General features: G+C 40.8%; 1 protein-coding gene across 4 annotated transcripts in view; it reads right to left on the reverse strand.

The window, feature by feature from the left end:
* The window catches only part of KCND2 (potassium voltage-gated channel subfamily D member 2), an 832,113-nt gene that overhangs the window by 212,814 nt on the left and 597,560 nt on the right, over positions 1-21,739 (reverse strand). For 2 of the 4 annotated variants that reach the window (XM_077264984.1, XM_077264981.1), the window contains exon 3: positions 7,950-8,045. In XM_077264984.1, coding sequence (XP_077121099.1) covers positions 7,950-8,045 — 96 coding nt within the window. Of the gene's footprint in view, positions 1-7,943; positions 8,046-21,739 lie in introns of all 4 variants that reach the window. The other 2 variants (XM_077264982.1, XM_077264980.1) reach the window with 1 other exon arrangement.

The following is a 21,739-nucleotide window of genomic DNA, read 5'->3' on the forward strand; positions in this document are numbered from 1 at the left end:
ATCACAACCCTAACGATAATCACAACCCTAACCCCAAAACAGCCCTAATCTCAACCCTAACCATAACCCTAATCAAAACCCTAAATCCAACACACCCCTAACCCTAATCCCAACCCTAACCCTAATCCCAACCCTAATCCCAAATGTAACACTAATCCCAACCCTAATCCAAACCCTAACCCTAATCCCAACTCTAACCCTAACTTTAGCCCCAACCCTAACTTTAGCCCCAACCCTAACCATAACTTTAGCCCCCGTCGTCACAAAAAAGTTCAATGTAACCTTTTTTTTGTACGTCGCGTCCGCCATTTCCGCGGATGCGTGGCCGTAACTCTGCCCCCTCCTCCCCAGGACATAGACTGGGCAGCGGATGCGTTGAAAAACTGCATCCGCTGCCCACGTTGTGCACAATTTTCACAACGTGCGTCGGTACATCGGGCCGACGCATTGCGACCGCCCCGTACCGACGCAAGTGTGAAAGAAGCCTAAGGCTACTTTCACACTAGCGTCGTACTCGGCCCATCGCAGTGTGTCGGGCCGACGTACCGACGCTAGCGTTGTAAGCGCCGCACAACGGGTGCAGCGGATGCTGTTTTTTCAACGCATCCGCTGCCCCATTGTGAGGTGCGGGGAGGCGGGGGCGGAGTTCCGGCCACGCATGCGCGGTCGGAAATGGCGGACACGTCGCACAAAAAAGTTACATGTAGTTTTTTTTGTGTCGACGGTCCGCCGAAGCACGACGCATCCGTCGCACGACGGATGCAACATGTGGCAATCCGTCGCAATGCGTCGCTAATGCAAGCCAATGGAGAAAAAACGCATCCTGCAAGCACTTTTGCAGGATGTGTTTTTTCTCCAACGACGCATTGCGACGGAAGCCAAAAAACGCTAGTGTGAAAGTAGCCTAACCCTAACCCTAGCCCTAACCCTAACCCTAAATTTAGCCCCAACCCTAACCCTAACTCTAACCCTAACTCTAACCCTAACCCTAACCCTAACTCTAACCCTAACCCTAACCCTAACTCTAACCCTAACCCTAACCCTAACCCTAACTCTAACCCTAACCCTAACTCTAACCCTAACCCTAACCCTAACCCTAACCCTAACCCTAATTTTAGCCCCAACTTGTCTTCTCCTGCCGGCCGGCAGATGGCAGCAGATGGCGGGCGCACTGCGCATGCGCCCGCCAGGATGAAAAAGCCGGCTGGCAGGAGAAGACAGAAGAGGACCCAGGGACCCCGGGTGAGTATGATAGGGTCCCCGAATCCCCCTATTTCTCTGTCCTCTGATGTGCGATCACATCAGAGGGCAGAGAAATAACTGATCGCTTTTTTTTTTTTTTTTTTTGCGGTCGCCGGTAAACTGTTAATTACCGGCGATCGCAAAGCAGGGGTCGGTGCAAACCGACCCCGATCATGTTCTTTGGGGTCTCGGCTACCCCCGGCAGCCGAGACCCCAAAGAACATCCGGGTGCCGGGCGGCGGGCGCACTGCGCGTGCGCCCGCCATTTTTTCCCGGAAGAAAGATGGCGGCGCCCATGGGGAGACACGAGGAGCACCGGGGGAGGTAGGTAAGTATTGGGGGGCTATTGGGGGCCATCGGGGACCACATTTCTCTGTCCTCCGATGTGCGATCACATCGGAGGACAGAGAAATTAAACGGCAAATCGCGGTTTGTTTTTTTTTTGTTGTGACCGCCGGTAAACGGTTAATTACCGGCGATCGCAACTCGGGGGTCGGTAAAAACCCCCCGAATCATGTTCTCTGGGGTCTCGGCTACCCTCGGCAACCGAGACCCCAGAGAAAATCCGACTCTGGGGGGCGCTATTCACTTTTTCCACAGCGCCGTTAATTAACGGCGCTGTGGATTAAGTACCCTTAGCGGCCGCCGTTAAAAGGCGTATCGGCGGTCGTTAAGGGGTTAACAATGTTATTTTATGAACGTGTTTTTAACCTAGGTTTTATTTTTAACCTAGTTTTTACACATTTAAAGATATCTGAACAATATTGATATATATGTACTGTATGTTTTTTTCCTAAATGCTGTAAAAAATATATGTGTTAAAGGGAACCTGTCACCATGAATGAGAGCATGGCTATACAATTGAAGCTAGGTGTATTTTTCTTTAATATTTTCTAAGATAAAATATACTTTAAATATTTTATCTAGGACCTTAGATGAGGTGAGACTAGTCCGTTCCAGTGCAGAACACAATATACAGGCAGGCAGGTGCTATGGCATATCTAATCATTGGCAATAGCTGTAGCTGAAAAATAAGGAGGCAGGAGGCTGGGTATGACAGTGCACCCATAGCAAACTGGAACAGTTCTTGCTACAGGTCTAATCTGCTGACCCAGAAGTTCATGGGTTCAGGGTTAGGGTGTCTGCTGGAGAATGGACACAGTGTAAGTATGACTGATTCTGGCTTTTCAGGTAGTGCATCTCTGTTTGCTGAAGTGCATCAGGATGTTGCAGCTGTAGGGGGTCACAGAGACTGCCCTGTACCCCAAACACGATCCGATTAAGTGATTGCTTTATTGATCTGTAAATATTGTCATGTATACCTTATTTGTCTGGTTATGTTCATGTTGCCCTGTATGCTGCTATACGTATATAGAATGTTAGGGAAAGCGTAGCACCTCAATTGGTCCACTGGAGGGGGCACATTGGGATTAACTAGTTTAACCCTGTAAATTGTTGACATAGGAGGAGCTATCTGCGGGTAAGTCGGTGAGAATCAGGCATTAGTTTAGAGCCCGGACAGGGCGGTCAGCTACGTAATGTTAAAGCTAGAAGCCCAGTCGTCCAAGGCCGGTAGGCCAGAAATTGCCGCAGCACCGGAATCCAGTGGCTCTATCATGTGACAGTTTACTACGTGGGCAGATGCCCTTATGTCTAAGGTGAAACAGACAGGGGAACCCCTAAAGGTAGTGAAGCTGGACAGGGAGGATGCTGCGGTACCGGGCAAGACAGTATGACCCGGGAACATGCTAAAGAACATGAGGGAGAGCACAGGGAGAGTGAAGGATGTAAACTGTGTGGAACCCTATGTTGATGCTGTAAATGATTTTGATGTGCTGAGGAAGGAAACCAGTAAAGTTACTCATTTAAAGTTGGAACTGGACTCTGTCTCTATTTGTGTGCAATCGACGGAAGTGAGCCTGCAACAGACCAGAGGTGACCCTGATGGTTCGGAGAATGGAGGGACTGGTACGATCATTGTTTTCATGTGGCGGGAGGCCAGGGCGTGTATAAACAAGTACTCTCAGCCACGACTATGGCCCTGGCCCCCCTCACACGGCAGCGGATAAAATATTTTGCCCTTCATGTCATATACTGTATATTGCAATTGCTGCTTCTACCATTGCTACTTGTCCTAACCTTACCGATGGCGCAGTCAGAGGAGCACCGGCTATACAAGATGTGGATAGGGGTATCTTAGTCTTCATTAATTTTATTCTGTGAGCCTTGTTCTTTGTCTGTCTCTGAGATAACTCAATCTCTCCATCCACATCCACCTGTTGCTGTTACTTCGTTCCATCCCATTCTCCACATAATGCTGCATGTAACACTGACTTTGAGCATCCCCAATCACCAAGGGCAGCAATGAACATGTAGAAGTTGACGATCTTTCTCCATACCCTGTTGCATTCAAGTGAGTATATTTCCAAGATACATATGAGTTCTCCCTACTGACAAGTTAAATAGATTCTTTGAATTGCTTCAGTAGGCAATACGTGACCCTCCTCAGCTGTCAATGGCTGATTTCAAAGTAACCCAACCTACAGTTTTCCAGCTGCATGATATAATCAGTCACCACTTTACAGATGCTTCAAAATATGCAGTTTTGAATTCCAGTGGATTGCAACATAGCAAATCATGAGGCAAGAATGTTTTGCTTTTCTTCCTAAAGGGCATGCTTTGCCACTTAAGAACAGTTAAAATTCTTAGACTTTTTCCTGGCTATGTCCAACAACTCCCATAAACAGGTATATTTTTTAAATAATTTTGCACAATTAAATTTATGACGTGTGTGATGCAGATGGCAGAAGTTGCATTGCTCAGACTTAAGTGCCAACCAGTGTCACTCATGACAATGCCAATTGCAGTTTATGGGAGGAAATCCAGAGGTAGATTTGTTACAGAAGAATAACTTGTCTGTTGAGAGAGCTACACCTTTCACAAACAAAAAGAGTGAAGTTGGGTTTACTATAATTGTATACCTTCTTCGACACACAACCAGGGATTGGATATCTGGCAGCGTGACGGAAAGGTGGTATGTGATGAAGAGGAGTAGTATGTGTACGACATGCAGAAGATGTAAATGACAATGTTAGTAATAATTACTTGAGGATGCACCCTAGTTACCAGAAAAATAAGAGTGAAGAGAGGTCTTGCAGAGATTGCTGGCCAGCTTGCTATTCCCAAATGAGCCGGTGATGCCACTTCATGTAACAGAGAGCTGTTGTTCTTTGTCTATTTAAGTCTGGATGTTCATGGCTTATTTTGCTACTGCAGAGTGTGCAGACTGCCAAAGATTAGTCTGTCGCCAAGATAGAAAAGAACTTCCTCATCAGATATACTAGCATGTAGGAACCACTACCAGTACGACCATTACCAGACATTAAAGTACAGTTAAAGCTCCTCTACCTGCAGCATATGCAGCATCACCTGCTCCTAAGTAGACCACAGAAGAAGCAGATTTTGCCTCTGTGAATATTTTGGATGTAAGTCGCCTCCACTGTTTACTGGCAAAGCTGACAACCTTCTGCAGCACAGTGTCATCTGATAACAAATGCTGACTGTCCATCTCATTCAATAAATCAAATGGACAAAGTAATTGTATTGGAATATCTTCCTTAACCTCCAGAATGCAAAACAAATACAGGTGTTTTTGATGGAATGGAAAGTCTGGAATGTAAAAGGTTAACTGTTATGGTGATGGTAGAGGTGGACTATGCAGAACACTGATGATGTCGCTGTCAGAGTTAACATCATCATACTGGGATGTGCCATAAATTCCATCATGTTCTCCACTTCCTCCCCACTCTTCTGCTTGGAAAAGGAGGCCAGTTATGAGCTGCATTTGGTAGGAATACTGATGGATTGTGCGAGTGGTATTCCCACATGCTTAGCCTTGGTATGCTTTTTTTTCTTTCACACTACCCCATACATTGTAATTGCCATTTTTCTCTTATTATGCATTTTACACACAAGTATAATTAATGTTTGCAAAAATGTTCAGCCACAGTTATTTAACCATTGATTAACTAAAGACTGAACAGGAAATGCTAGTGATGGCTCAAAAGCCAAGTGATCCATCAGCTCATGGTACAGAGGTGCAATAACAGACCTGCACAGTGAAAGTATAGAGTTTTGTTAATTTTTTCTTCTATTTTGTTAAAAAAAAAATTCCAAAAAGGACATAACAAAAAATGCCAGGTAGGTGAAGTCGGCAAATTGAAACTCTCATCTCTAGTAGCTACATAAAATAAAATCCAGCAACAGCCTGCATTATCGATGTGGAATGAACAGTTGGCAAAATGCACTAGTAAAAAAGGTATGCTAACAATGAATGTGTTTATTTAACTTTTTTTTAATTTTTAAAAACACTATCCTTCCCTTATTGACAACAAGGCTCTAACAAAATATGCTACATTGGTAGGTTGCAGAAGCAAAATGAGGCAAAAGACTGCAGTATTTTTGTGGCATGTGCGGTTGACAAACTGCACTAGTAAAACAAATATGTAAAAAGTAAATCATGTATATTTAAAAAAAAATTGTTCTAATAAAGTACAACCCAATATAACATAACAAAAATTTCTAGTTAGGTACACATCCCAAAAGCCAGCACCAGCAACAGGGCACGGTATTTTTGTTGTAATTACTTATATGTCTTGATTGTTAAGGATTGTTTAAAAACTTAAGTATTCACTCCTTCACAAAAAGGATTGCACAAGAAATGCAAAACCTCAGAACACTCGCTTATCACTAGTTACAAGCAAGCACACTTTGACTATCTCTGATTTTTTTCAGGAAAAAAATTGTGCTGAGTACCTTGAACCGCAATCCTGATTTATAGTGATTAACGAAGGAAGACAAAATGTGTTATTCCCGAGCAGCAGGACAAGGTCCTTGATAAGGCGTTGATCCAGGGAACTAGTCTGATTGCCGTATGTGGAGTCGGGAAGGAATTTTTTTCCCCATGGTGGAGTTACTCTTTGCCACATGGGGTTTTTTTGCCTTCCCCTGGATCAACATGTTAGGGCATGTTAGGTTAGGCTATGGGTTGAACTAGATGGACTTACAGTCTTCCTTCAACCTTAATAACTATGTAACTATGTAAGGTCCAAGTCACAGTTGAGTATATCGCTGATCAATCACATCGGGTTTGTTGCTGTTTTCGCTAATTTATATTTCTCTTCCCCTATCAATGGAACCTACGTATTATTCACAGACTACTTCTCTATCTTTAGTGCTACAGTTGCACACCAGCTCTGTCTGGAGTAGTTGTCCAATGTTTTAGCCCCTTCTCTCTCCATCTCTAATGCTGAGCTTTGGCTTTGAGTTCCTCTCTACAGCCTATATCACACAAAAATAGCTGCTTCATTTTCTTCTTCAGCTTTTATATTGGCTTGTATGGTCCCTCCTGATGTGACAGTTGCAAGACTTTATGGCTAAACCTGTGCAGCTGCCCCTAAGGTAATAATTGGCAATGTGTAAAATGATGCTGAAATTTGCACAAATCAATACGCAAACTGATTCATGAAATTCAATATGAAGACAATTTGCATCCAGTCAATTTTCTCTACTAGACAATTTAAGTTTTTGCTTTATTCCTTTCTGTTTATGGCATTTTAATTGAACCCTAATCTGGATATGTTTTTTATTCAGCAACTTGCAGACTTACATATACAAATACCAACACATGCACACATAAGATATGATCCAATTTTCTGCTTGATAGCATTAAATAATAATCATGGTTTTCAAAACATAAAATAAGTATTGAAGAATTTTACAGAGCGGTGATAACAGCCAATCATAACCAGTAATTACAAATCTAGGAAACCTCGAACGCAGACGTTTCCATAAGATTATGGTGACTTTTATCTATATACAGACTTTAGACTTTTAGCTTTTTTACATATATACAAGAAATACTTTTTTGGACCCTCCCTTGTTTTAAATCTCGTATCCTATCTTGTACAGTAATTAGCTGTTTTATCTGTGCTGGGCAAAGTGTCAATAAATCTTTATAGTGGCCATCAAAGTTGCTGTGCCCACACAATCGGCAGCAGGTCCAGACCTATAATATGCAGCCAGGCTCCTGCCACAATTGCTGGGACATGAGGTAACTTAATTCATGGCAATTTAAGCCCTTTTAATTAAACAATCTTCTAAACTCATTTATGAACTTTGATTTTCTCATAAATCAGCTTAGAAGATCATTTATAAGCTCACAAATAAGGATTACAAACCGTGACATCAGAATGAACTCAGTAACTAATTCACTGCTATATCATACTGCAGTCTGCACTGTGATGCATAGAGGCTGTAGAAACCAAATGGCAGAACATTTTTTAATGAAGGTTTATTGCCAAGTTTGCAAATTATCGCCTATCTACAGGATATGTGATAATGAGCTGATCAGTGGGGGTCTGACAGGTGGGACTACCACTAATCCTAGGATTGAGGCTCTTAAATTACTTGTGTGTAGGAGTGCTAGAAAATCTCTGGCAGTCCCAAAGGCAGCACATACTGACTGACCATTTCAGAGCCCTGTTCTAGGTATCAGTTGAGATTCCAGTGGTTGGACCATTAAAAACAAATTTAGCCAGGCTGCTTTATGCTTTGGAATATATCTATCTACTATACACCTATCCATACATTTATATGCAAATGTAGGAAAAGAAGAAACTAAACAATGGAAAAGAACTGACTTTCACCTGTAGCGTCTCTCTCAGTAAACCGTTGCGCTTGCTTTGTAAGTAAGCATTAGCACTTCCACTTTTCGCCACCCGGATTCTTGCCAGTCTTGCTTTCTGCAAAATAAAGACACAGTTTTTAAGAAAAATTAATTCTCGCATAGACCGTTACTGTTTTACTGTGTAACATTTGTGTAATAATACTACTACTACTACTACTACTAATAATAATGCAGGATCTCTCCAATATATCTTTAGTTATTAAATCCATGAAGTTTTCACTTATTTTTCAGTTCATTTTTTTTTGTCTTCTCGGTGTGGAAAAAATCTCGGTTGCTACCTGGAGACAAGCTGACACCTTGTTACTCGTATGCAGGATGCTATAACTTGTGTGGATGTTCACGACAAGTCAGCTCAAAATAATACCGGATGTTCATTAAAACTGGGGGACAATAAATCGGTTGTCTCATTAGCTTCTGCTCTCGGCACTCGCAGCACACCGGCAGCTTTGCAGAAGGAATCCTTATCTGACCAGACATTACCCTTCCTGTGGCTGTTGCAAGTGGAATGTGGTATTATATTCAATATGTCTCTTACAGAACAAGGGACCCCACTCCTCGACAGCAACAAGCTGTGATAACAGTTCACGAGACAACCCCATGGAGGTGGTGATGAATCAATCGGACACAACCCATCCGATACAAGTGTGATATAAGTATGGTCACACATGTCAGATCGGCATACGTGCCGCATTACACATATTGAGATCTGACATGAAACATGGGTGTGCAGCAAATCCAGCTAATTGTTAGTTAGTGGTTTTGGCATATGGAATCCACAGACATAAAATGCATTCTACTTATTAATACTTAAAACGACTGATTACTTAGACAGTCCGCATGCCTAATGGAAATTAATAAATGTAACATCGATCTACACAGTCAAAATAATAGGAGGTAAAGATGCAATAAAATAGGGGAAAAATGTAATAAAGTTACTGTATATGACAATTATGCCTGATTTTACAGTTACTAATTAGCTGGAAGTGGAGCACAAAGGTGTCGTCCAGCAGAAAAATGTGTTTTAATCCGTTTAAAGTGAAAAAAAGCTGAAACCTATTAATTATCTGTCCATACCAGTGTTTCCCAAACTCCAGTCCTCACAGACCCCATGGGTCATGTTTTCAGGATTTCCATAGTGTTGCACAGGTGAGACAATTCCTGATGCCTTGATGATACTTCCACTACTTGAGCAATACTAAGGAAATCCTGAAAACATGACCTGTGGGGTCCGTAAGGACTGGAGTTTGGGAAACACTAGTCCATACGAAAGGTGCTTCAGTGCCGACATATCATGGCTGGTTACAAGTGCCAGCAGTTCCATCTAGCTTTGTTTTGACACAATAAAGAACGTTCTTCTCACTTCCTGTGTCAGCAAAGTGCATGGGGTGGGAGAGGGGAAGGACAGCCTGTTAGTAGCTAAGCCAACCCCCTTCTCTGTTTCTGCACCACCATTGATGGAGAAAGGGATTGGATTCGGTTTTGAAATAAGCCAGACTATAAGCCTCTCATACATTTCACTGACAAATAAAGGGAAAGAAACCAAGAAATTTACTGCAGTTGTAAACTGTATATCCAATGTAATTAGACACCACAAGTGTAATGTGGCTAGAATCCTTAAAGGATTAAACAGCATGAGAGAGTGGTTATTTCTAATAGATGGCACTAGAGACTCAGCCTCCTTCCTGTTAGAAGAGGCTATTTGCATGGAAGCACATCTATAAGTCTTCATTTATTCTCATTTAAAAAAAAAAATAAGTTTGAAAACCAATTTAATGTATATTTGCCTATGCAAACATTTTTCAATGATGCAATACATCTATGATTAGAAAAAAAGGAATCAACTTTGCAAATAGTCTTACCCCCTTCACCCCGAAGCCTGTTTTCATCTTCCTATCCAGGACATTTTTTCAATTCAGACCACCAACAATTTATGAAGTAATAACTCTGGAATGATTCAATGGATCCTAGTGATTCTGAGACAGTTGTCTCGTGACATATTGTACTTCATGATAGTTGTAAAATTTCTTTGATATGACTTGAATTTATTTGTGAAAAAAAATAGAAATTTGACGAAAATCTTGAAAAATGGGCAATTTTCTAATTTTCCATTCTTATGCCCTTAAATCAGAGAGTTCTATCACACAAAATAGTTCATAAATAACATTTCACACATGTCTCCTTTAGATCAACACAATCTTGGAAACATAATTTTTTTTTTTGGTTAGGAAGTAATAAGGGTTACAAGTTGACCAGCGATGTCTCATTTTTACAACAAAATTTACAAAACCATTTTTTTAGGGACCACAACACATTTAAAGTGATTTTGAGGGGTCAATATGACAGAAAATACCGCAAAGAGACACCATTCTCAAAACTTCATCCCTCACGGTGCGCAAAACTACATTCAAGAAGTTTACTAACCCTTCACATGCTTCACAGAAACTGAAGCAACGTGGAAGAAAAAATGAACATTTCACTTTTTAATTAAAAAAAGGATCTTTTAGCCCCAATTTTTTAATTTTTACCAGGAGAAAATGGACCTCAAAAGTTGTTGTGCAATCTCTCCTAAATACGCTGATACCCAACATGTGTTGGAAAACCACTGATTGGGTGAACGGCAGGGCTCAGAAGGGAAGTAACACTCTTTGACTTTTTGAACATGAAATTGGCTGGAATTGAGAGAGGAGACTATGTCGCGTTCAAAGAGCCCCTGATGTGCTTAAACAGTAGAATCCCCCCACATGACCTCATTTTGGAATCTAGACCCCTCAAGAAACTTATCTAGATGTGTGGTGAGCACTTTGATCCCCCAAGTGCTTCACACAGAAGTTTATAAGACTCGTGAAAAAAAAATCACATTTTTGCCACAAAAAATACCTTTTAGCCCCCAATTTTTTTATTTTCACAAGGGTAACAGGAAAAAATGGACCCCAAAAGTTGTTGCGTAATTTCTCTTGAGTACGCTGATATCCCACATATCGTGGAAAACCACTGATTGGGCACACAGCAGAGCTCGAAAGGGAAGTAGCACTGTTTGACTTTTTGAACCCAAAATTGTCTGGAATTGAGAGCGAACACCATGTCACGCTCAAAGAGCCCCTGATGTGCCTAAACAGTAGAATCCCCTTACAAACTAAACCCCTCATGGAACTCATCTAGATGTGTCATGAGCACTTTGAACTCCCAGGTACTTTGCACAAGTTTATAACGTAGAGCCATGAAAATAAAAAAAAATCACCCAGCACCAATCACAGAATGTCACATTTTTTTCTCAAAACTTTATTGACACATTGACTAGCCAATCACAGTGATCCCTGACACAGGGGAAGGGGTGGTACAGACCCCCAGGGCGACGTGCATGGATGGTCTTCTGTTGCGGAAAGCAGCCATCTTAACCCGGCGATCGGAAATAGCGGCACCGTATATATGCTGCACTTTGTGGGAACGCAGCTCACAGCATATTGGGAAGGGGTTAAAGTAGGATCAACCATCATAAGCCATTTATATGAACATGTAGGTCATAAAAAGCTGAACAAAATGATACATTAATATCTGTGAAACAATGTTTTATTCAAGAGAAATCCACTTTTTTATGCAAATGAGATGTTAAGATCTATGGACAGGACACTGATCTCCCTGGAAATCTGTCTCCAAAACTTATTTTAAATGAAAGGGGGCATTACAAGTGTATGACTTGTAATGACTGAAAGTTTGCTTTCAAAAATTATCTGCAGTGAGATTAAAACTAACACAGTACAGGAGAGCTAAAACATTACAGCAGAAGTGAACACTGTCTCATTACAAAAAATTCTGCAGCTGCAGTCCTATCACAGTGCTTCAGCTTCCATCTCACAGGCAGCCAGTGTGTGGGAAGAGCAGTACAGCAGAGTCAACATCACTGTGAGAAAACAAGTACAAATATCCATATTGTGTTTGTGATGAGACAAATTTTCAGCTCTGCTGTACTATGTCGGTAATAATCAGGCACAGCCCTGCAGCAGAACTTTGCTGCATTGTGTTAGCTCTGTGTTAGTTCTGCTCTTAAGGCTGAGCTGTGCGTGATTATAAGAGCAAAATGTCAGTCATTACTTGTTTCACTCTGGTAACACCACATTTTATTTAAAATAAGGTCTGCTGTCAGAATATTATGCAGATCTTTGCCCAGACTATAGATATTTATGACCATTTGCATAAAACAAAAATGTGCATTTCTCTGGAATAAGATATTGCAGATATCAAGGTATCATTTCATTCATCTTTCTATGACCTGCATGCTCAAAAAGACTGACAGATTCCCTTTAACCCTTTCACGACATGCGCCCTACTATTACTGCGCATGTCGTGTCTCCCCCTTTGATGTGGGCTCCGGCACTGAGCCCACATCAAAGTCGCGACATGTCAGCTGTTTTGTACAGCTGACATGTGTGCGCAATAGCGGCGGGTGAAATCGCTATTCACCCGCCGCTATTAACCTGTTAAATGCCGCTGTTAAACGCTGACAGCGGCATTTAACTACCGCTTCCGGCCGTGCGGCCGGAAATGAGCGCATCGCCGACCCCTGTCACATGATCGGGGTCGGCGATGTGTCAGGACAGTAACCATAGAGGTCCCTGAGACCTCTATAGTTACTGATGCCGGCCTGCTGTGAGCACCCCCCTATGGTCGGCGCTCACAGCACACCTGCAATTCAGCTACATAGCAGTGATCTGATGTAGCTGAGCCAATCGAGTTGTGCCAGCTTCTAGCCTCCCATGGAGGCTATTGAAGCATGGCACAAGTCAAGTAAAAAAAAAATGTTTTTAAAAATATGAAAAAAATATAAAAAAAATAAAAGTTTAAAACACCCCCCTTTCGCCCCATCCTAAATAAAACAATAAAAAGAAAATCAAACCTACACGTATTTGGTATCGCCGCGTTCAGAATCGCCCGATCTATCAATAAAAAAAAGCATTAATTTGATCGCTAAACAGCGTAATGAAAAAAAAATTTGAAATGTCAGAATTGCGTTTTTTTGGTCGCCGCGACATTGCATTAAAATGCAATAACGGGCGATCAAAAGAACGTATCTGCACAAAAGTGATATTATTAAAAACGTCAGCTTGGCACGCAAATAATAAGCCCTCACCCGACCCCAGATCACGAAAAATGGAGACGCTTCGGGTATCGGAAAATGGCACTTTTTTTTTTTTTTTTAAAGCAAAGTTTTGATTTTTTTTTCACCACTTGGATAAAAAATAACCTAGACATATTAGGTGTCTATCAACTCATAATGACCTAGAGAATCACAATGGCAGGTTAGTTTTAGCATTTTGTGAAACTAGCAAAAAAGCCAAACAAAAAACAAGTGTGGGATTGCACTTTTTTTGCAATTTCACCGCACTTGGAATTTTTTCCTGTTTTCTAGTAAAAGACATGGTAAAACCAATGGTGTCTTTCAAAAGTACAACTCGTCCAGCAAAAAATAAGCCCTCACATGACCATATTGACGGAAAAATAAAAAAGTTATGGCTCTGGGAAGGAGGGAAGTGAAAAACAAAAACGCAAAAACGAAAAAGGGCCGCGACTTGAAGGGGTTAATAAAAATAAGTTACCACTATATGTCTACAATTGCTATATAGATTTATACAATATCCCTATAATTCCAGATGGAAAATAATCTTTTTGCCTGCTCCTGCAATAATGAGCCTTCGCGGGCAGGGTCCTCTCTCCTACTGTACCAGTTATGACTTGTATTGTTCAAGATTATTGTACTTGTTTTTATTATGTATACCCCTCCTCACTTGTAAAGCACCATGGAATAAATGGCGCTATAACAATAAATAATAATAATAATAATAATAATAATAATACTATTTTATCACATGTGTGTTAGAAAAAGTAAGGGGATAGCTTAACTGGAGAGCATCTTCAGGATGAAATCATATAGGTTTGGTATGCAGTCTTTTACCAAAGAATCGCGATGTCACCAGTGGCTGATTAACCCTTTTGGCACTGATTGGCTGAGCAATAGTTAATGACCAATCAATGCCGAAATGGTTAATCTAAAATAGCGATCACACTCTGTGCGCCATGTTTACCTCAGAGTTGGTGTGCAGAGGGGTTGTATGCTCACTCTGTGTTAAGGTACCGTCACACTAAACGATATCGCTAGCGATCCGTGACGTTGCAGCGTCCTGGCTAGCGATATCGTTGTGTTTGACACGCAGCAGCGATCAGGATTCTGCTGTGATATCGCTGGTCGTTGATTAAAGTTCAGAACTTTATTTGGTCATCAGATCGCCGTGTATCGTTGTGTTTGACAGCAAAAGCAACGATACCAGCGATATTTTACACTGGTAACCAGGGTAAATATCGGGTTACTAAGCGCAGGGCCGCGCTTAGTAACCCGATGTTTACCCTGGTTACCAGTGTAAAATGTAAAAAAACAAACAGTACATACTCACCCTCTGATGTCTGTCACACGTCCCCCGGCGTTCGCTTCCCGCACTGACTGTGAGCTCCGGCCGCCGCAAAGTGAAAGTACAGCACAGCGGTGACATCACCGCTCTGCTGTTAGGGCCGGCGCTCAGTCAGTGCAGGAAGCGGACGCCGGGGGACGTGAAGGTGAGTATGTACTGTTTGTTTTTTTACATTTTACACTGGTAACCAGGGTAAACATCGGGTTACTAAGCGCGGCCCTGCGCTTAGCAACCCGATGTTTACCCTGGTTACCCGGGGACCTCGGCATCGTTGGTCGCTGGAGAGCGACTGTCTGTGTGACAGCTCTCCAGCGACCAAACAGCGACGCTGCAGCGATCGGCATCGTTGTCTGTATCGCTGCAGCGTCGCTTAGTGTGACGGTACCTTTACCTGAGAGGAATTCTTTGGTGGCCGGCCAGTGCGATCCTCCTGCACTCTGTCTCCTGCCTGTGTGTTGTGTGCTGAGAATTCATGCTTTTCCCATGGCCGCAGTGCTCTGATCAGTATCACTGCTGATCAGAGTCTGTGCCCAGGGACTTTTTCATTTTTTAGATATAAGTAGAATAGCGGATGTCGCTGTTTAAGTGATGTCTGTTTTTTTTTTTTTTAGAAAAAACTAAATAGTAGTTAGTACAGTGTAGCTTTATAGGTAGGGAGGTAGCGCATTAGGGGAGCGGACATTGCAGTATAAGTGACATCTGATTTTCTTTTAGAAAAAAAGCAGTTAGTACAGAGTAGCTTTATAGCTAGGTAGGTAGCGCATTAGGGGACCGAACGTCACAGTGTGATGTATGATCTTCTCTTAGAAAAAAAATAGTAGTACAGAATAGCTTCATAGGTAGGGAGGTAGCGCATTAGGGGAGCAGACATTGCAGTATAAGTGACTTCTGAATTTTTTTAATAAAAAAAATATTTAAAAAAAAGTAGTAGCTTCATAGGTGGAGTGGCAGCGTTTTTTTTTTTTGCAAAAATAAAAAGTATTGTGCCGGATACATGTTTAGCTAGGAGAGCGTGTGTCGCAGTGTTAGGGATGACAGTTTTTCTTTTGCAAAAAAAAAAGAATAGAATTGAGTAAATATTTAGCTAGTGCATAATGGGAGCATAAGGCGCAGTGCTAGTGATGCCCGTTTTTCTTTGGCAAAAAAATAAGAATAGTTAGAGCCATGTAAATTTATAGCTAGTGCATTAGGGGAGTGTACCTTGCAGTGGTAGTGACATTCTTTTTTCTTTTGAGTAAAAAAAAAAGAATAGTTAGCACCAAGTAACTATAGGTAGGGCATTAGTGTAGTGAATTTCACTGTAATTTTTTTATATTTTAATTTTTTTTTTTACATCTACAGATTTTTGTTTTCCTTTCTTTTCTTCTAAGTGTTTCTTCAACATTTTTCCTTTTGACTTTTTTCTCTACTTTTCGTTTCTCTACTTTTTTTCTCTCTACTTTTTATAACAAATAGTACTTTTTACTAGTGATGAGCGAATATACTCGTTACTCAAGATTTCTTGAGCATGCTCGGATGTCATCCGAGTATTTTTTAGTGCTTGGAGATTTAGTTTTCATTGCCGTAGCTGAATGATTTACATCTGTTAGCCAGCATAAGTACATGTGGGGATTCCCTAGCAACCAGGCAACCCCCACTTTAAAAATTATTTCATCTTGTAAATGTTTTTTGCAGCCAGACATGAGTTTTTCAATTCTTGTTTGAGAGATTTTCATCCATTCTTCCTTGGAACATTTTTCCAGTTCTGTGAGATTCCTGGTCATCTTGCAAGCACTACTATTTTGAAGTCTAGCCACAGATTTTCAATGATGTTCAGACCAGGGGACTGTGTGGGCCATTGTAAAACCTTCAGCTTATGCCATTTGAGGGAGTCTATTGTGGATTTTGATGTGTGTTTAGGATCATTATCCAATTGCAGAAGCCATCCTCTTTTCAACTTCAGCTTTTTTACAGATGGTGTTATGTTTGAGTCAAGAATTTTTTGTAAAACAAGAGGGGATTATAGGGAGAGAAATGGGAAGCGCAGACTTCTGAGTGTAGTAGTCAGTTTCCAAAGGTGTGTACTCAGTGTGAATCCACTCACCTTTTTGGTGTCTTGCTATACTGCGTATAGATCCAATCCATGGATCACGCCATTCCTCTTTCCACTCAGTTTGCTGCAAAGATCTGGGAACTGATGAGCGCACTGAACAGTGCATTCATAGGCGATAACTCTTTGTGAATGTTTTTCCCAGCAATATGTGCTCCTGAAGGATGATGATGGAACTCAATATTCTGATTCAAAGATGATTTTTATTTCAAACTAAAATACAACCGGTTTCGACTTCTTAGAGTCTTCCTCAGGTATAATGTCATGCATAAAATAAAAATGCATAAAACGTTTATGCATGACATTATACCTGAGGAAGACTCTAAGAAGTCGAAACCGGTTGTATTTTAGTTTGAAATAAAAATCATCTTTGAATCAGAATATCGAGTTCCATCATCATCCTTCAGGAGCGCATATTGCTGTCAAGAATTTTTTGAAATTTAATTGAATCCATTCTTCCCTCTACTCGAAAAATGCCATTGGCTGCAATACAACCCTGTTGTGAAATTGGATTCTGGGCTCCCCCGGTGGCCACTTGTGGAATTGTACTTGTGTGCATCATCCCCTCTGTTCACCTGCTCCTATCAGGATGTGGGAGTCGCTATATAACCTTGCTCCTCTGTCAGTTTCATGCCGGTCATCAATGTAATCAGAAGCCTTCTGTGCATGTTCCTGCTACTAGACAACTCCTAGCTAAGTTGGACTTTTGTCCTTGTGTGTTTTTGCATTTTGTTCCTGTTCACAGCTGCTGTTTCGTTACTGTGTCTGGAAAGCTCTTGTGAGCGGAAATTGCCACTCTGGTGTTATGAGTTAATGCTAGAGTCTTAAAGTAATTTCTGGATGGTGTTTTGATAGGGTTTTCTGCTGACCATGAAAGTGCCCTTTCTGTCTTCATGTTATCTAGTAAGCGGACCTCGATTTTGCTAAACCTATTTTCATACTACGTTTGTCATTTCATCTAAAATCACCGCCAATATATGTGGGGGCCTCTGTCTGCCTTTTGGGAAAATTTCTCTAGAGGTGAGCCAGGACTGTCTTTTCCTCTGCTAGGATTAGGTAGTTCTCCGGCTGGCGCTGGGCATCTAGGGATAAAAAACGTAGGCATGCTACCCGGCCACTTCTAGTTGTGCGGCAGGTTTAGTTCATGGTCAGTATAGTTTCCATCTTCCAAGAGCTAGTTCTCATATATGCTGGGCTATGTTCTCTCGCCATTGAGAATCATGACACAACCCCAAAAGCATCATTGACCCTCCCTCAGGCGTAATGGTTGGTGAGATGTTCTTTTCCTAAAATTCTGTGCCCTTTTTTCCACACATACCTTTGATTGTTGTGGCCAAAGAGTTCTATTATAACCTCATCGGTTTCCAAAATGTATCAGGCTTGTTTAGATGTTGCTTTGCATACTTCTGATGCCTAATTTTATAGTGAGGATGCAGAAGAGGTTTTCTTCCATGAAAGACATATTAGTGCAGGTGTCCCTGAACTGTAGAAAAATGTACCACAACTCTAGAGTCTGCTAAATCTTTTTGAAGTTCTTTTGCAGTCAAGGGGGGTTCTGATCTATCTCTCTACCAATCCAATGAGCAGCTCTCACTGAAATTTTGCTTGGTCTTCCAGACCTTATCTTGACCTCCACTGTTCATGCTTACTGCAATTTTTTAATTACATTTCAAACTGAGGAAAGGGAAACTTGAAAAATCTTTGCTATCTTCTTATAACCTTCTCCTGCTTTGTGGGCCTCCTCCATTTTCATTTCCAGAGTGCTAGGCAGCTGGTTAAAAGAACATATGGCTGCTGTTTTTTGACACAAGGGTAGAGGAGGCTGGGTTTTTATTAATTTGGGTAATTTGCATCACTCGGCCTTATGTAACAATGACAATGATAGTGAACAAGCCTTCACCCTAGCAGGCTAATAAAGGTCTGAAACCTTGGTCAAAGTTATCTGTTCACACTAATCTCCGCGGATGACCAAACTTTTCTATCAGCCAAATTTCCTTTTTGTAATTTAAAAAATGTAAAAGATGAAAAAAAAAAAAAAAAAAAAAAAAAAAAAAAAATATATATATATATATATATATATATATATATATATATATAGTATATACTGTATATATTGTGCCTAAATTGCAAAGGAGATGTGTCATCTTTAACTTTAGGTCTTCTATATATCATTTCATCTTCAACTTGCTTAAGCCTATGTGCACACGTTGCAGATTGGTGTGCGGATTTTTCCGCACTGTTTTTGCAAAAACCGCAGGTAAACTGCATTGTGGATTGCCCGCAGATTTGTTGCGGATTTACCTCGGTTTTTGTGCGGATTCCACCTGCGGTTTTATACCTGCGGATTCCTATTGAGGAGCAGGTGTAAACCGCTGTGGAATCTGCACAAAGAATTGACATGCTGCGGAAAAAACAACGCTGCGTTTCCGTGCGCTTTTTTCCTTAGCATGTGCACTGCAGATTTTGTTTTCCATACGTTTACATGGTACTGTACAATGCATGGAAAACAGCTGCAGATCCGCAGAGTCAAATCCGCTGTGGATCCGCAGCAAAATCCGCAACGTGTGCACATAGCCTAACTGTTCACAATAACAGTAACTTTTACCAGGGGTGTCCAAACTTTTGCATGCCACTGTACAATATGTCAGAAGAAAACAATCTCAGAATCATTAGGATCCTTTGAAGCGGTCAAGATTTATTACCTCATAAAGTGACACTTGTCAGAATTTTTAAAATTGACCTGGTCAGGAAGGTGAAAACAGGCTTCGGGGTGAAATGGCTAATTATGTTTTCAGCACTTTAAATCTATGGTGCTGTTAGTTCTGTTAAGTTTGGGAGTCAAAGAATAGGCAGTTAAACATAGGTCCAAAATGCCTATGTAAAGTTTAAAAGAAAATCTGATTAACTGCAGTGATAATGAAGCCTGTCTATAGATGCATTAATATGACAAAACATATCTAACAGCTTTTTAAATTTTGCCTGTCAACTACTTCATGATGATGACAATGATTCATGAACGATCAATTTTATTAAATGCACCATTCCACCTGTTTTTTTTTTTTAAATTCCGCGCTGGAGTGGTGTCACTATTGTACCGTCCCTGCCTCTAGTATTACAATTACCAGCTGAATTCTTCATCTGTTCTCAGTGCCTCTGTGGTTGTCTTTTGCTGATTATAACCTACCAGATTGCTCCAGTATTTGTGGGGAGAGTTGATCACTTCTCAGTGTAAGTCTATGAGAGCTAAAACAAGGTTCTCATAGACTTACCGTAAATTGAGAGCTTGTGACCGTTATGTCTGATTTCCGGCCAATCAGGAGATGCAGTCAGAACATGATGGAGAGAGACCAAAGCGGCACTGGGAATAGCTGAAGATAGCAGCAAGTAAGAATATTACTAGAGGCAGGGAACTTACATTGGTGCCGCCACTGAAGTGGTGCTTTAATAATACACAATAGTTTAATAATTCACTCTTGGTTATTCTATTTTTTTTTACATTGTGAAACTATTGCTAGAATCACTCAAAAACAGAAATCGTAACAGTGACTTGAAAGTAGTGAGCTATAATAGCCACTATATAACATTCAAAATTAGGGGCATTTAAGATTACTAAAAGAAGTCAGTATCACAATGTAATGTACATTTCTTCTGATTATCTTCTCTTTTTGGTGTACTCTACATCGTGTTACGAAATCGTCATGACTCCTGAGCTCAGTGATTGGCTGCAGGGGTCACATTCTGTAGCAGATACATCACAAACTGCTGTGCCAGCACAGACCGGGGACCACAGGGGTGGAAAAGCAGTGGCATAAGGTTAATTTCTGATTTTTATATTTTAGATTACTGTTTAAACTAGGACAGAGAGTGCGCTAAAAATATATCTGGAAAACCCCTTTAATGCTGAAAGGTAATCCTAATGCACTGTGCATTCTACAATTTGCGCCCCAGCACAAGGTATAACTTGACGACCATGAACCACTTGACAGAAATCTATTTGCAGATCCTTTATTAAATTGTATTGTAATCAGTTTCTTATACTTTTTATCCCTTAAGCTTTCCACTGGGGACTCATCATTTATGGAACAAGTGGAACTTCTGCCCACATTAATTAAAATAAATACATTTCATGTGTCACACCGAGCCAATACTCACCAACAATTGTATATAACAGGAAATGCAGAAATCTACATTAATTAAAGGCTGCAACACAAGATATGTGATGTTTCATTTCTCAGACCTCATACCAAAAGAGAAATAAATTGATATAGCAAAATTAATTAGAAGTGTATTCTCTGGAAATGTCAGGTGACTCTTCTTTTCTGTGAAGTTCAATTTCTTCCCTATTTTTACTATGCTGTTCAGTTAAAACTGAGAATGAACTGCTAGCACTTTGACATCTGGTTTTTCAGAAAGGCAAATTGATCTGTTCATAAATTACTCCCCAGTTGCTCATATGGCTGATGTATTAGCTCAGCAGTGAAGTTCCTAGTTAAAAGTGAGAAAGTAATTGTTCAATTTATCCCTGTAAAACCCTGTGTCTCTACCTTAGCATTGTGCTGAAATGTTCATTGACAAAAGGTAAAATCAGATATCAACATGGACCTCCAGTCGATAGCATTGCAGACCAACTGCATAAGTGATAGATTTACTTTAATAGATCGGCATGATGGTTGCTAAGAACTTTGCAGAAGTAATTTAATACAAACTATTGATTGTGTTAAAGCTGATTCTTTCATCTGCGTATTGTATATTAGACAAACCATTTAGCATATATACTAAACAGCAATAAGGAGTGACTGATGTGTAATGTACTTACAGTGGATAAAAAAGTCTATAGTCTCCTGTTAAAATGGCAGGTTTTTGTCATGAAAAAAAATACAAAAAAAACAAAAGAAATATGATTTTGTTAGATAAGTGTGATCATTCTCAGCCTGAGTGTGAACACTCTCATATATCTGAAGATGTGGTTGTGATCAAAATTGGGTAGGCAAGCAGGATCATTAATGTAGAATCAATACAAGCAGACACATAAACAAGCAACTACAGATGAACAAGCAAAGAACCAATGTTTGGACCAAGAGTGGTAGGTGGAGCTGGGTGATATAGACCATGTTAGCACAGGGAACCTAATCTCTGGAGGACACAGCAGGGTTAAATTCCTGCAGAGTTCAGTCCTAAGGCTAGATGGAAGCCACATGGAGG

This window comes from Ranitomeya variabilis, chromosome 5 (genome assembly GCF_051348905.1).
Source record: "Ranitomeya variabilis isolate aRanVar5 chromosome 5, aRanVar5.hap1, whole genome shotgun sequence".
Classification (NCBI taxonomy): domain Eukaryota; kingdom Metazoa; phylum Chordata; class Amphibia; order Anura; family Dendrobatidae; genus Ranitomeya; species Ranitomeya variabilis.